This window comes from Equus przewalskii, chromosome 24 (genome assembly GCF_037783145.1).
Source record: "Equus przewalskii isolate Varuska chromosome 24, EquPr2, whole genome shotgun sequence".
Lineage (NCBI taxonomy): Eukaryota > Metazoa > Chordata > Mammalia > Perissodactyla > Equidae > Equus > Equus przewalskii.
This window is the reverse complement of record NC_091854.1, coordinates 6,147,093-6,162,258: the sequence shown is the minus strand read 5'-3', so window position 1 is coordinate 6,162,258 and position 15,166 is coordinate 6,147,093. Positions and strand designations below refer to the sequence as shown.

At 45.9% G+C, this 15,166-nt stretch overlaps 1 protein-coding gene across 1 annotated transcript in view; it reads right to left on the bottom strand.

Annotated features, from left to right (window-relative positions):
• Window positions 1–15,166, bottom strand: part of ABCA4 (ATP binding cassette subfamily A member 4) — a 130,625-nt gene that overhangs the window by 68,294 nt on the left and 47,165 nt on the right. Inside the window, exons 12-15 of the mRNA XM_070592606.1 lie at window positions 6,746–6,951; window positions 5,931–6,107; window positions 3,779–4,001; window positions 344–565 (exon numbers count right to left, since the gene is read on the bottom strand). Of these exons, the coding sequence (XP_070448707.1) occupies window positions 344–565; window positions 3,779–4,001; window positions 5,931–6,107; window positions 6,746–6,951 (828 nt within the window). The remainder of the gene's footprint in view (window positions 1–343; window positions 566–3,778; window positions 4,002–5,930; window positions 6,108–6,745; window positions 6,952–15,166) is intronic.

Here is a 15,166-nt window from a genome sequence, read left to right as displayed (position 1 = left end):
CAAGTTCCCTCCCTTCTGAATCTTCTCAAACACTAGGAAAAGAAAGCCAAATGAAATGGGCCCAGCTGTCTTCCTCTTGTGGACACACAAAGGGACCCTGTGCTGAACTGGTTTTCAGGTGCTTCCCAGGGCAGACTAATAAAGCAGGGTTGGTGAGGAGGAACTCTTAGGTTGCTCAGGGTGAAGACAGCTCCCACTTTTGCTCCTGTGCCTTTAAACTCTAGGTCCCTTTGAGCCAAAAGGCAAAGTAGATCCCCTCAAGGGCTGGGCCAGTCCTCTTGGACTGCTACAGACCCCTCAGAGGAAGCACGTCATATGCTAGGGTGAGCCCAAGGTTCCTCACCACAGCCATCTTCAGGTCGGCCGTCATGCGGTCCTGCCAGGCGAAGCAGAGAATGTGCGGCAGGTAGAGAGTGAAGTAGATGACGCCACTACAGGCTGCCGCCAGGCTGGCCCTGGAGAAGAAGGTGCTGAGCAGGAAGCACTGCATGATGGTTGCCGTGGAGAAAGCCAACAGGAACAGGAAGAGGATGAATGGATTGCTGTAATGTAGGATTCTTCCATGCTGAAACCAAAGAGGCCACTTGAGTCAGTAATTTCCACTCACATCCAGGGGCAGCATCCCTCTCAGGGGGTGACCCCTGTGCCGTGATTTCACAGCCTTCAGAAGCCCTCTGCCCCGGAGAGATCTCCCCCACTAGCCTGTTGTTGGTGTCTAAATTTCCACATTTAGAGACAGTGTGTTACATTCTTTTAATTCTTTGGGTGTCATTTTCCCTAGGAGGGTAACACATTAGCCTGCCTATTAGTACTGACTAATTATTATGTGTTAAGTAAACAAATCCTTAACATGTGGGATTAGGGGATTAGTGGGAAGGGGATAGTGTGGAGAAATAAGCCTAGAGCGGGGGAGGAAGATCTGTGGAGGGGGTCTTGAAGCATCAACAGCTCCTGGGATCTACTGAGTGGATAAGGAACAAAAGAGGGAGGTGAGAGACCACCAGAGAAGCTTTAATATTTTCCAGGAGGCCTGACCTGCTGACTCAATCATTTGAACTTGTAATCTAAGATTTGCTGCTCTCATAGGTGAAGCTATCAGTAATTAATCCGCATCATTTAAAATGGATTAGTCCTCCCCATCCATAACATACAAATAAATTTCACAGAACCTGTGGGCAATACTCAGTACCTTTCATATTTAGCAAAGGAGTCATTCACCTTGGCTTTGTAGAAAATAGGACCAAACTTGCTATTGTTAATAAGCGAGCTGCTGCCCAATTACATTACAGGATAAATTGAGATGCTCCAATTGATTAGGCCCTCTTGGTTCTCCTTTGCTATAGGCATCCTATGAGGATTTTCACCCTTTGCGCATAACTCCGAATACATACAGATCATCCTGTTCTTTTCTCAGGAACCCGGGGGTACCACCAGGTTCATCTCTTGAATTGGTTCTGATTAATTGGTAGTGGTGCTGGGGAGCTCGGGTTCCTCTCAGTAGAAAAGAGAGGCCAATTAGCAATATCTGTCATGGGCGTGTGAGGATTGAGTGAACAAATGTGTCACTTCTCTGCTATTGCTGCCATTTCTCCTGCATTCATCTTCTCTTGCCTGTGGGTCACTGACAGAAAAGATTGAAAAATAAAATAGAACAAATGGCAAAGGGAGGTGGAAGAAAGCCAAGCTTAACTGGAACCAAACTTGGAGGAAATCTAAATAAAAGTCCAGATTAGGACTCAAAGCTCCTGACTTTGTGTCAAAGAGCTCTCCACAGCATCCTGGAAAGCTCACTCCTTTTCCTTAATCACACAAAACTCCCTAAAAGTGGCTGAACATGTGGCTTTTGGCTGGAAGAACTTGAAGACGGTTGTTGCTACTCTGAGAAGAATGAAATCAATTTCTTATCCAGCTCAAAGCAAAGTCCCACAAACTTCTAGGGCTATATAATTTCTTATTGACTTAAGGTGGAGATGAAAGTCACTGGGCTCACCCAACAATTTTCTTGGCCTTGTTTTCCTCTAATGACCACTTTTCTTTTTTGTTCTTAATAGCCTGAATAACAATGGAACCTTCCCATTGTCCTAGCTTCCAGCTACTTTCCTGCATAGTTGAGGTGGGAAGGAAGGACGAGGGAAAGATGGGAGTGTCATTCAAAGGAAAATCCTATTTTGGTGTGCAAAGCTCTGTTTCCGTCATTACTGGAACAATGTTCTGGTTCCCACAAGGAGAAACCCCTTTGTGCAAGAAACTTGGTGAACATTCTTTACCTCACGTCCTAAGAGCTTTGAAGTCCTAATGCCCATTCTTAGGAAGGCAAATCTCAATGTCACTTATCTGCAGCAAGTCTCATGTCCACTGCAAGACGTTGTGCATGTTTATGCATTTTGCATAAGTCAGATGCTCATGCTTTGACTCCTTTAATTCTGAGGACACAAAATGCCTTGGTAGTGGGGAAAGGGGCAGACTGAAGCATGGAAAGGGACCCCCTAAAGGAAAAAAAGTTATTCAACTTCTCCGCTCATCTCTGTGGAGCTCTGGGACCCTCGGCATAATTAAATCCGCATCTGGGTTGGGTGAGGTTGAGCAGAATGACCTCTACCTCAGCATTGGTTTTGATAGAGCTTCAGCACAGGGTTTGCCTAAGGCCACAGCTCACTGGATCTCAGTGCAACACTAAAACCAAAACCCTTCAGAGTTAGTACGTTTTATGGCAAAGAGAAGGGGCAGGCGTTGGTTTAACTGGACTCATATTGGTTGGACAGGATATGTGATGGAACATTCTTGGGCCAGGTAGGCAGCAGGTATGGTCGAGCATGGGATGGTACACACTTAGCCAGAGTCTGTGAGTCAGCACAGTATTGTCTAGTGTAAAAGGGCACTTAATACAATGATGGTAAGAGGCAGAACAAGCTTGGTGGCACTATATCAGGAGCTTGCAAAGCCTGAAGTCTAAAGCTTATACAAAATTCCATCAAATAAATATCAAAAACTACCTAAATGTATGTCCCTATCATTCAACAAGTACAAAAGATCATCTACTGTGGAAGAACTAAAAATGAAGGATGGCTGTGTATTACGAAATAATGTTTATTTCCAAGTCTACCTTGCAAGGGAGCTGCGAGTTTGCAGGGGACGGACTTATGCATGCTGTGGCTATAAAAACTCCTATCACTGAGAAAGGATGGACTCCAAATTCCATCCTTTAAAACAGAGAGGTCTTGGAGGTTTTGCAAGTGACAGAATGCTCTTTGTCAAGCCATGAATGGTGTGACCATGAAGGTAATTAATAAATAGTCCAGATCTCCTCTCCTAATACACCGAAGAGGCTCTCTACATTCCTACCCCAGCTGGTGGTTGGGACAACAATCCTAGGAAAACACCCTTTGTACTCATTTCTTCTGTGTTTGGAAAGAGATAACCCTTTGCACATACAATCACCCTGTGCTGGGCTCTGCTAACAGCAGCTTCTCCAGATAGTCCACGGAATGGGGCTGGATGATCTATGCAGACCATGGCTCCCTGGGCAGGAAGTGGGAGCAGGGAAGATGCTATGATTCAGTGGCTCCTGGGGGAAATTTGTCTCTCTGAGTGTTTTCCACCTTGGCTCAAGTGGCCAGGCAGCTACATGTAGCCACCTTGGCTGAAATGGCCAAGCAGCTACATGTCATGTTATCCTTGATGGCTAGATGACTAATTTAGGCATGAGTTCATTAACAGGAGAAAAAGTGGGAGGAACAAAACTATTCAAAATTTTCTGGACCTCCTCCATCTGGCTTACCATGATGAATATGGTCAGGAGGAAGATGCTCATTGACATGATAGAGAAGCTGTCCAGGAACCAGGTACACCAGATCACTGCATTGGAGACACCCTGATTTTTCAAGGTCTCCTTCAGTCTTAACTCCTTCTCTAAGACGATGCTCTTTACAGTCATGGAGACAGAGTAGATCCAGGCCAGCACCATGAAGATAGGGAAACAGCGGTTCAGGATGATCATAAAACTGAAGCAAGAGGAGAGAAGCAGAATGGCAGAATGCCCTGTACCTGGTAGAGGTGGAGTAAATGTTTGTTGAATAAATGCATTAAGAACAAAGTCCAGGTGGAGGGAAAGGCAGAAAAATCTTCCCTGAGCATTCAATGGGCTTGAATCTTTTAATACATTGCATGTTTGCCCTGAAGGATTACTTTATCTTTAGAGCAAGATGGTAGCTTTTTGGTTAGCCCAGATGAATGCTCTATGAATAACATGTGTAAATAAAATCATACCAGGTATGTTATACAGTATAGACCTTCCTTGTAAGATCTTGCAGGGAAGGACTCAGACTTGATGATGTGGGACGTGAATGGAATAGGCAGGTGCGTGCTAACTGATACTGAAGCCCAAGAGAGTGGACAACAAGAGGAACTGGTGGTGGTTAGATCAATAATTGGGATCCCCGAGAGGGTCAGCCAGTGCAGCACTGTCTGCCCTGGAGGATCAAACTCCAGTTATGCAAGAAGAGTCACAAAATAACTAATCAGTGTGGCACTTTCAGAAGGCAAGTGATCCATCAATAAATCAGTCAGTGATCCAATAGGCATGGACTCCACCAGCCATTTACTGGTGGAGTAGATTCATGGACGTCCAGTCCAGGATGCAGGGTAGATTTGATCCTCTAGAATTACTTTATTGTGAACTTCACACGTGTTTTCCCTGTGCTCGATATACTGGTAAAGCCCTTTGGATTACTATCTATTGAAAACTACTGAGTGTCATAGGAAGGGCCTGCTTCCAGCCTGGGAGAGTTTTCCTCAAGATGGCCCTAGGGAAAGAACTACAAATTCATAAACCCTGCACTTCTGGGACTGGCCACCAGAGGACTCTCCCACATTGAATGGGCAGAATCCCTACTGCCTCCTCAGTCAACCCCAAGTCCCTGACAGTCACTCCGATTCTGATCCTAAAAGTGGAGCTGGGCTTTTGCCCTTGGCTCTACTTCTCATCTCTGCCTACTGTCTAAACCCAAACCGAACACAGAAGGGCCACTGTTATCTCTTTAGTCTTCCATAGTGCTGAGAAAGGAGAACCAATTGGACTAGGTGTTGAGAGTGGGTTTCCTGTGCCCACACTGGCCTTTATTTTACCATCTTGCCAGCTGGCAGTTTGACTCTTCCTTTCTTCAGGCTGTGTTTCTCTCCTCTTTGAACCCTGCACACACACACACACTATGAAGAACTTCAGTTTTTTTTCTAGGAGTTGAATCCATAAATTGTGAGTCTCTGCCACTGTGCTTGGAGCATTTCTGCTCCAACCACCATGTTCAAGGAGCCCTCTCAGCCCTCTCTTCCTCTGTCCCTCTCTCTACCACTCCCCAAATGCCCATTCAGAAAACAGAAGGCTACTTGCTTAGCTTGCTACTGGCCAAAAAATACACAGGCCTGGGGATGGAGGTGGGCAGGGAGGGAGGGCCTCAGCTCATCCAACACATTCCTCTACCTTTTCACTAAGCATACATCATGGGAATGTTAATTGGGGAAGGAGCTGCATTATTCCAAGGCTCCTAGGAACCGGACCTACTTGCGATGCAGAGTCCTAATTTGCTGATTTGGCAATCATTGGGTAAACAGTCTGACCAGAACCCTTCCACATACCAAACATACTACGTAGTGGAAATGTAAAAAGCCCTTGTCCCCTCCCCCAACCTCACTTCTCTTGCTTTCACCCTTTCCACCCACAACACCAACTGCTTTCTCCCTGCCGCTTCACTTGCCCATCTGGCCCTGCCTGGAGCCTGGGAGAAGCAGGCTCCTCAGTCAGAGCTCCCTTCTCCCCGCTCTGGCCCCAGTTGCTGGGTTTCTGTCCAAAGACATTGAAGCCTGGGGACACCCCCCCCCGCCCCCCCCAACCTGATTAACTTGTCTGGGAGGGGGATTGGGAGCCTCTGACTCACGAGTCGTCCACGAAGCAGGGGTAAGGCATCTGCTGGAGGTAGATTCCCACCGGAACCTGTGCCTGGGCCTGGCTCCTCGTGATGCCCTGTTCCACCATATCCTGTAGATAAGCAAACCCTCCCCAGATGTATCGGAAATCTTCCACGGGATCAGCTCGGGGACCAGAATCCCAGTACCTAAGAAGAAGCCAGAGGGAGGGACAAAGGATGCCAATGGGAACAGACAGCTCACTCACACTTCAAAAGCATGGGGTGACTCAGGACTCGCTCTCTTAAAACCTTTCCCCTGATCTTTTCCAAGCTATCTGGTTCTATTTTCTCGTTCACAGTTCTCAATTATGAATGCCAGCCACAACGTGACTTGTAATTGCTTTCATTTAAGGCCTCTACTTTGAGCTTTACAAAACTTCTTATTTCCTCTTATTTAACTTAATTTTATTGATTTATAGGCTGAGTCCAGTCTCAATCCCTTAATCTGTACCAAATGTAATTTCCCAGTGACTTTGGAGAAACCCCATTTGCAGAATCTCTATGTGAAGATAATTCAATACGTGGAGGTTTCTATCTCCAAGGTGCACAAAGGCCAGCCAAGGATAAGGGATGAGTTAAGGGTACGAAGACAGGGTCGCTGAGTTCTCCTGGTCCCACCAAGTGGTGAGTTTGGTTCTTTGATACCAAAGTGTTTCTATGTCTTTCTGAGTGACCCTCTTGTCCTTAGGAGGAGATGGGTGACCTGAGCCCAGAGGAGCCGCCCTCTCCTTGCACATACATTCCTGGGGATGCCCAGGGCCTTCTGAGATTGTCTGAAGCATCACCTGTCTTTGATCTTATTGGTTTTCTCCACCACGTCTATGTCCATCCGGATCTTGTATTTCACGTGGGGTGGTAGGGAGCTGGTCCAGGGATACATGTCAGGGAATACCACGCCAGCCCAGAACCTGTTTTCCTCCAGCAAGGAGAGGGCTCGTTGGGTGAGCTGAATTTCATCATCGTAGCTTTCAAACTTATCCAGGATCAAGCACTGCAGATAATCACAAAGATTGAGAGAGCTTAAGGAACACCAACCTCTAAGACTCAACTGCGAAAAAAGGTAGAGGATACAGGCTCCTGCCCCAGGGGATGGGTCAAATGCAAAGAGTCCTGTAAACTTACTGTCTGCTTAATGCCGGGGTCTGCTGTCAATTTTTCAGTGTGTCTAGATTTGGGGGTGATAGGGGCTTAGAAACTCTGACTTGCTCTCATCCCTGCAGATTTAGTGAGGACCACGCCATCCGGCTGTCCAAACATGCAAGTCGTCAACATGACAAAAATACTCACAGCTCTCCCTCCCCAACATGGGGAGTCAGGGAGTGGGGTCACATCGGATACAGGCTGCTTTGAAGATCAGAAAGCCTGCCGATGAAAGAGTTTCCAAGAGAGAGAAACAGTCCTAGAGTTGAACCTTCCTGCCTCCCTGCAAACACACAGGGATGGCCAGCTGGTGGGCGGAGAATAGGAGGAAGAAAGAAAATAACAGAGCCAAAATGATTCAGTGAGAGAAATTATTTCCAGCTACATTTTTATGATTGATAGGTAATGTGGGTGGAGGAGGAATTTCTTAAGTGTTTTTTCTGCCCCTGGAAGAGAAAAAAATTATCACCCACAAAAGAGCAAGACTAAGAATTCCTTTTAATTTGAATCTCACGGGTTGTCCACTTTTATAGACCTGTTAAAGCATTATATTGTACTCGGATCTGTTTTTTCCTTAATCTCTTGTTCCTATAATACACCAGGGTTACTGTGTTGATGTTTCTTTCTCAGAATGTAACTCACGAGAGGTCAGATGGCCTTGTCGTGATTAATTTGTTCACCGAGTACTTACTGAGAGCCTGCAATGTGCCAAAGCCTGCCTGGCTCCAGGGATACAAGGAGGAAAGATAAAATCTCTTCCTGAAAGAAACTCAGGACCTCATGAGGGAGAGGGTTGGAGTAAACCAACAATCACAATGCAGAATGATGGTCTTCTGATGAAAGCAAGCCCAGGGTAGTCTGAGAGCCCAGGGAGGGACGTAGCTAAGTCTACCTAGAGGATTCTGGGAGGGCTGCCTGGAGGAATAAACTCTCGAGTAGAACGAGGAATTAGCCTATGGGAGGAAAGCAGGAGAAAGGTCAGTTTAGCACAGGGAACAGCACATGTGGTGTCTGGAGACATGCAAGAACAGAGCAGTGGTTCCCATCCTTGGCTGTGCTTTAGAACCACTGGGAGCTTTAAAAAATCAACTACATTCAGGCCCAGCTCCAAATGATGAAATCAGATTCTCAACAGGCAGGGCCAGGGCATCAGCATTTTCTCCAGTGTTCCCCAGCTTGTTCCAATGCACAGAGAAGTGCATAGGTGAACAGAGGTGGGTAGTGAGAGATGAGCCCTAGGAAGATGGGCGGGGACCAGGTCAGCTGCCCTGCTAGACCAATCAATGGGCGGATTCCTGGGACAGGGTGCTTTCTGTGCTAAAACTAGGAGTGTTCTGGGCAAACCCTAAAAAGTCATAAGGAACCATTGCAGAATTTTAAGCAAGGATATGTTGTAGGGGATCAGATCGTGTTTCTGAAAGATCACTGGTGGGGAAAATGGGGAAGCAGGACAAGTGTCAATGCAACATAGGCTTCAAGGAACAGAGTCACTCTCACACACAGCTTGTGAGTTGCCGGGATTCCTCCTTTTACCGAAGAGGAAACTGAACGGGAAGACACCTGCCAGAAGTCACGCAGCTAGAAAGTGGCAGACCCTGGATTCCTGCCTCACTTCCCAACTCCAGGCCCAGACTTCTTCCCCCACCTCAGGAGCCACAGGAACAGCGTCATCCACAGGCCTTACGGCTGCTCACAACGGTCTTCTAAAGCAGGAGAGCACAGTTATTATTGATCATCACTTTGCAGTCCAGGAAATTCAGACTCACAGGAGCTGAGAAACTTCCCTCAGTGGCAGAGTGGGTGCCACGCTCCAGTTCATTGGATCCCACAACGATTACCAGGAGAAATAAAGAAGCGAAAAAGGTGGACAGATCGTAAGGGCCGACCAGAGCCCCAAGCTCCCTCCACACTAGTAAGAGGCAGGCAAACCCAACTCATTCACGGAAAACCCCTCCCTGCTGAATCTCACCCGGGGCGTCAGAGGGCGAAGCAGAAGCCTCTTTTTACGTAGGAGCTGAATTTGAACAACAAAGTGCAGCAAACCCAGCCTCCCCTGGGCCTTCTGATCTCAACTGTCCCCCCTCAGGCTCCACGTCCAGGAGCAGGCCCCATGGAACGTTCTCAGTCTTTTAGATAAAAAGAAAGAAAACAGGAAGCTGTTAGCTTTCCAGCTGATATGGGAAAGAAGTACACAGGTAATGAGAAAATCTGGAGCGTCAAGGCTTGAGCAACGCCATACTAAGAAGACAGTGATTTTTAAAGGCAATGGAAATGATATTTCTTTAAGAAATACCAGTAAGTATAGTCACACATCTAGAGTTAAGGGAAATGGAAAATTCTCTTCAGTCAGCTATCCTTTTGCAACACGGATTGTCTGGCCTAACTCTGGCCGATCCTTAAAAGAGATGAAGGACTTAAGTACCTCATGACACCAAAAGTCTTCAATAAATGTTCATTTTTTTCTGGACGGAAATAATGTAGGGTTTGCTATTTTAAGATTTTTTTTTTTTGTAGGTAATCTAATATATAGACTTTCACGATAGTCCAAGACCAAGGGCCTGGCTTCCAGTGTTTGTCAGTACTTAACAACACTGCTATGGGGACAGAGAATTGGCAGCCTGCTGCTTGGACAAGGAGGCATCAGAACTGAACAGCTAGAGTACAGAAAAAAAAGAAAGCCAGCACATTTAAGTTTCCTTTAGGAAATTCAACATTCTACCAAGATGAGTAATAAAATAATTTCACTTTTTAAAATCAGTTTGGCAAGTTTAGGACTGTATATATATAATTTTAGTATTGGTAATTAAAGTGAATTTGAAATTAAATTTCTAAAATGAAAAGCAAAAGTATTTTGAGAGATGGAAATTCTCCTTTCTAGTTTCTTTTAGCTGTGGTACATTGTGACACACACAGAATTCTACCAACTCACTCACGGCATCACAGAGCATTTGGAAAGAAGGAGTCATAGAAGTCATGTGGTCTGAGGTCCTTGCTTTACTGGTGAGGAGACTGGCATCGAGGGGCAAAGAGCCTTGCCCAAGGTCAATACAGATCAGAAGCAGAACCCAAATCCATGTCTTCAAGTGTCAAGCCTGAAGGGTGGTGCTATTCCCACATATTGCTCTAAGAGTAAGCCACACTCCAGCCACAAAGTCAGGGCAACAGAATTCTTGAACAAGTTCTCTTGCCTCTGTCCAGTAGAGCAGCACTGTCCAACAGAACTTTCTGCGGTGATGGAAACGTTCTACATCTGCCCTATCCGATATGGTAGCCAGTAACCACATATGGCTATTCACCACTTGAAATGTGGCCAGTGCATCTGAGGCACTCAAGTTTTCACTCTAATTTATTTCAATTTACATAGCCACCTGTGGCCGCTGGTTACTGCATTGGTCAGCACAGCTCTAGAGACAGTAAATTCCTCAAGGCCGGGGGCCATGTCTTGTTCATTGCGGTCTCTGGAAGAGTATTTTCTCTTGAAAGGGACTCAGTAAGTATTTACTGAATTGAAGTGATTTAAATTTAGAAATCTCAAATGCTGCAAGAAATATAGCTTTACTACTCTGTGTGTTTTGAACATAATCTGGTACATTCCGGATTCAGATGATAAACCAGGAGAAATTAGTTAAAAGTGAATTTTTGGTATAATGCTAATGAGAGTATAACTCTCATTGAAGCAAAAAAGCTAATAAAAACAAATACATTTTAATAATGTGACTTTCGGAGCTATCTAACCCATTCTCCTTGAACTCTCCTTTCATTTCTTAAAGGGAAATCTACACTGGAATAAGCAGCTCATGTTTTCAGTGACATTGTTGGGTCCTGCAATGACATGGGCTCCATCCTGGCTGTTCCATCAGGCAGCTGAATCACAGTCATGTTTCCTGCGTCCCCCTAGTTTGGTACCTGATACTTCCTGGAAAAACAAAACTTGCAAGGTTCTTAAACACTCATTTCTACCCTGAAACATCAGACCCATTTTCAAGGTTGGGCTATTGCCCCATCTTGGATAATGATATAGGGTAATGTTTAAGAGACAAAGGGCCCTGAATGCCATCCCCACTCTGCTGTTTCCTAACTGTGCGGCCTCTGTTTCCCTATCTGCAAAACTGATAGGTGCCCTGCCTCATCGGTGTGTTCTAAGGATCACACAGCAGTGTTTGGGAATGGCCAGCCATTGCCTCCTGATATGAATACAAGCTGATGCTTATGGAAGGCTTACTGTGTGCCCAAAACTGGTCCAAAGGTTTTGCTCGTATTAACCCTTTGAATGCTCACAATCGCCTTATGAAGTCAGTTACGATTATTCTTCCGAGCTCACTTACAAAGCAGAATGAGGCAAATTTCCTCTGCAGAGTACCTGTTTGAACCACGTAGGTCTCACAAATAAGGAGGACTCAGTAAATACCATTCTTATTACTGTTTTTGCTAAATATCTTGAAAGTCAACAGAAGCTAGTGGCTTTTAATCCCCTGCCAGGTTACTATTCATGACAGCTAGTTATCCAGGGAGGTAGGCAGTTATTTTCTTTGAATCATATAGCTGGGAACACAACCCATCCTGAGCTGATCCACAGCACCTCATCTGGTTAGGACAATGCTTTGCACAGAAGCCAAAGCCCTGTGTCCCACCTGGACAATGGGGATGGGGGCGGGTGGATCCCAACCCACTGGTGTTCGACAGTTGCTCATTGGCTATTAGGTGAAAGTCAGACAACTCTACCCAGAAGAAGCTCTGATGAAGCTAATCCAGAATGTCATCCTTACCAAATGTACCTGAGGTCAAGACAGAGCAATTGTGGAAGCTGCTTTGAACGTGAGCCGAAGTCCCTGGGTCATCCTCTGAGGTATGACCACGATGTACCCTTGCATTCTCTTGCAGAGGCCACCTGCCTCACAGCAAGTGGCCTCATTCCCTGCTGGTACTTGCTCTGATCCCTGAAGTTAAAATCTTGGCTAATGGCCATGTATATTCATGCGAGTGTGTGCATGAGTGTGTTGGGAGAAAAAGATGAATGACTAAACCCTTAGCCAAGGTCATTGATTTTGACATATTCGGTCTGGTCTGATTAGTTTGCAAGTTAAAACATAGTAGGTTCTAACGAGGCTGAGGCCATGGAGTCTACCTATAAAAGCTATTTGTTTCCGCACAGAGAGAAACTGTGTGGTGATGGATATTAGGGAAGAATGGAAGTAGATAAGAACTGACCAGTGTAGGGAGCTCTACATAAAGATAGCACCACTGCTGGGAAAAGAATTCAAAGGGCATCTTCAGCGAATAAAAAGACAGTGTCTTATGGCCTCAGAGGCAGATTCTGGGCAAATGTTGCAGCCAGAGTCCAGAATCTCAATGAGAACCATTATAAATGCCCTATGATGGCCAAGGGCGGTAAAGCAAGCAAAGGGGTTTCCTTGTCACTTTCAGCTCCCAACTGCTATAGCGAAACCCAGCGGTAGGGCCACCACCATTTGAAGTCCGCACAAGTCCTAAGACTCCTTGTCTGTTGTTTGCAGAGAGTCACCAGGAAGCAGAGTTCGCCCTGGCGGAAGAGGTTCGCGCCCTGTCCAGGGCAGGCAGCTGGGTTCAGGACCTCTCGAGAATGTGGGCATTTGTTTACACAGCTAAATCAAACACCACCTTGGAGGAGAAGCCGCAGTAGCAGCTGGCTTCCTCCTCCAACTGAGACCTCTCCAGCTCTGATTCAAACACTTTAAGCAATAGATAAATTAAATTATCTATTAAGTGGGAAATGTTTTCCAGTCAAGGCAAAGAAAGGAAGAAAATCTCTCTTTGCGTTTGATCCTGATAATCAAAGGGGACCAGCACCCAGTGCTGACATTTTTGACTAATACGCTCAGGACGTGTCTGCGGTGAGTCTCCAGGGAGAGGGGGCGCTGCGCCCCTAGAAAAGTTGGCTCTATAATCCGGCCTCATATCTTTAGCTTCCAAACTCAGCCTGAGAACAAAGCAGCTGATGAATGCCAATGGAGGCCTGAAGTGGTCCTGCTGGTGTTAATGTGGACACCTGGGGTTCCTTTTGAAAAACGCCAATGGCTGTGGGCAAACATCCCAGAACGAATTTCCTGGCAGATCTAGACTGTAACACTCAAGATTCATTTCACACCACATGGAAAAAGCCACTGGATAAAACAGTTTGGGGCTGTTTGAGTTGGTTGGGATGGTGGGGTCGAGGCCCGAGGTGCTGTAATAAATTTTAGCTAACACATTGGGCACTGTGAACAGACATCTGAATCGTTCACCCACAGAGTGAGGAAATGTGCCACGACCGGAAAACAAAGGGACAGGAAACGCACAGCTGTTAAAAAATGTCCACTTCTGAAATAAATAAACACAATAATGAAACAAATAAAAAGGTCAAGTTGGAACACAAAGCCTCACACAGGGACAAAGCTACCAGGTAATGCTTCCCATTTGGTCGGGTCCAAGGGGAGACAGAAGAGCCTGGCTGACGACTTCAGGGTATGTTTGCTCTCAAAGATTTCTCGTTTAATCATTCCAACAACTTTGGGAGGTGGATGTCACTATATTCAAAATTTTTAATAATCAACAGAACCGGGCACGGACCCATCAGAGCATACTTGGTCACAAACACCCAGTTCAGCCATACCAGTGAACATGGCCCAAACTGTAGCTCAGTTTATCAGCCTTATTTTTCATGCAATGGAACAGCAATGTTGCCCCAAATCACAGAGCCCATAAAAAAGTGTAGAGATGGTGTCCCATTGCCTACAGGATGAAGCTGCTATAAGCCAGGCCAGCTGAGCTTTCTAGTCTCATCTCTGGACACGACTGCCCCTCCCCATGCCCACTCACTCTCTGATGCTACAGCCCCACCCCTCCCCAGATGACCTGCCTCTCTGAGATTGGCTTCCAGGTTTCCACCTCTGCACTTTGTGCTCTTCCTTCTGCCTGAAACTGTCCTTCTGCCTTGCTTAGGTGGCAAATTCGATCTTTAAGGCCCAGTATAAATGTATTTTCAGTTCTAATTTGACATGTGTGGGTGTCTACTTTATGCCACTGCAGCTCCACCAAAGTGAATTGGGAAAACAAAAGATGAATAAGGCAGAGTTCTGGCCCTTAGGGGATTCAGGTCTATGGGGGTGGTGAGGTATATGAACAAAGAATTATCAAGGGCTACGATGGAGGGCATAGAGTGCGTAGAATAAGGCCTAAAACACGAGAGAGCTGAGTCCTGAAGCTGGGGGAGGGGTCTCAGGAGGAGGGGAGGGGTCAGCCTGTAGAAGTTGGGAGGCCTGGGAAAGCATGCCGTCCCATATCATGTGGAAGAATCGTGAAGGGGCTAGACTGGGATGGACTTCACCGTTACAGCAATGAGGGGTCACTGCTTTAGGCGGGTATGTCATGGTGGGATTGGAGTTTTAGAAAGAACTTGCTGGAGGCAATGTGGGAGCTGAACAGAAGCAGCGAGACTGGAGGCCCAGAAACCAGCTCAGAGAGATGATACAGGCCTCTGTAAACAGAGGAGAGAGGAAGAAGGAGGGATTTTGGAGATAATTTGGAGGAAGAATTGGCAATCCTTGGAGGATCTGTGACATTTTGAGTTTCGATTGGTGCAACTTGTTACCACTCCATCAGACTGAATGGACAACAGTCCTAGCAGTCTTGGAGATACCACTGCTTTGGCGTGATTTAATGACATGCTTATCTCTTCCAATCGAATGTGAGCTTCTAGGGGTTGGGGATTAACTGTATTTATTCAGATGTAGATAGTTCAATACATGCAAATATGTGAATGACAATGAGCTCAAATCTTTTTAGTTTCCCACTCTAAGTCTAATTATTTTCAAGCAGAAAAGACCCAATCAGAACAATGTCTGTTATCCTTAATATTACAAAACAATTGCTGCCTTCATCCAACTTATCATGTAATTTATCCAAACAATACTTACCGAGCCCCTGCTAAAGTGCCCCTCATATTATAGGAGAAAGAACTCCCTCATCAGAGCCAACAGGTCTGGATTAGAATTCTGGATCCCCTGCTTGTGTGCTGTGGGATGTTAGGCAAGTGAGTTTTTAATTCTATA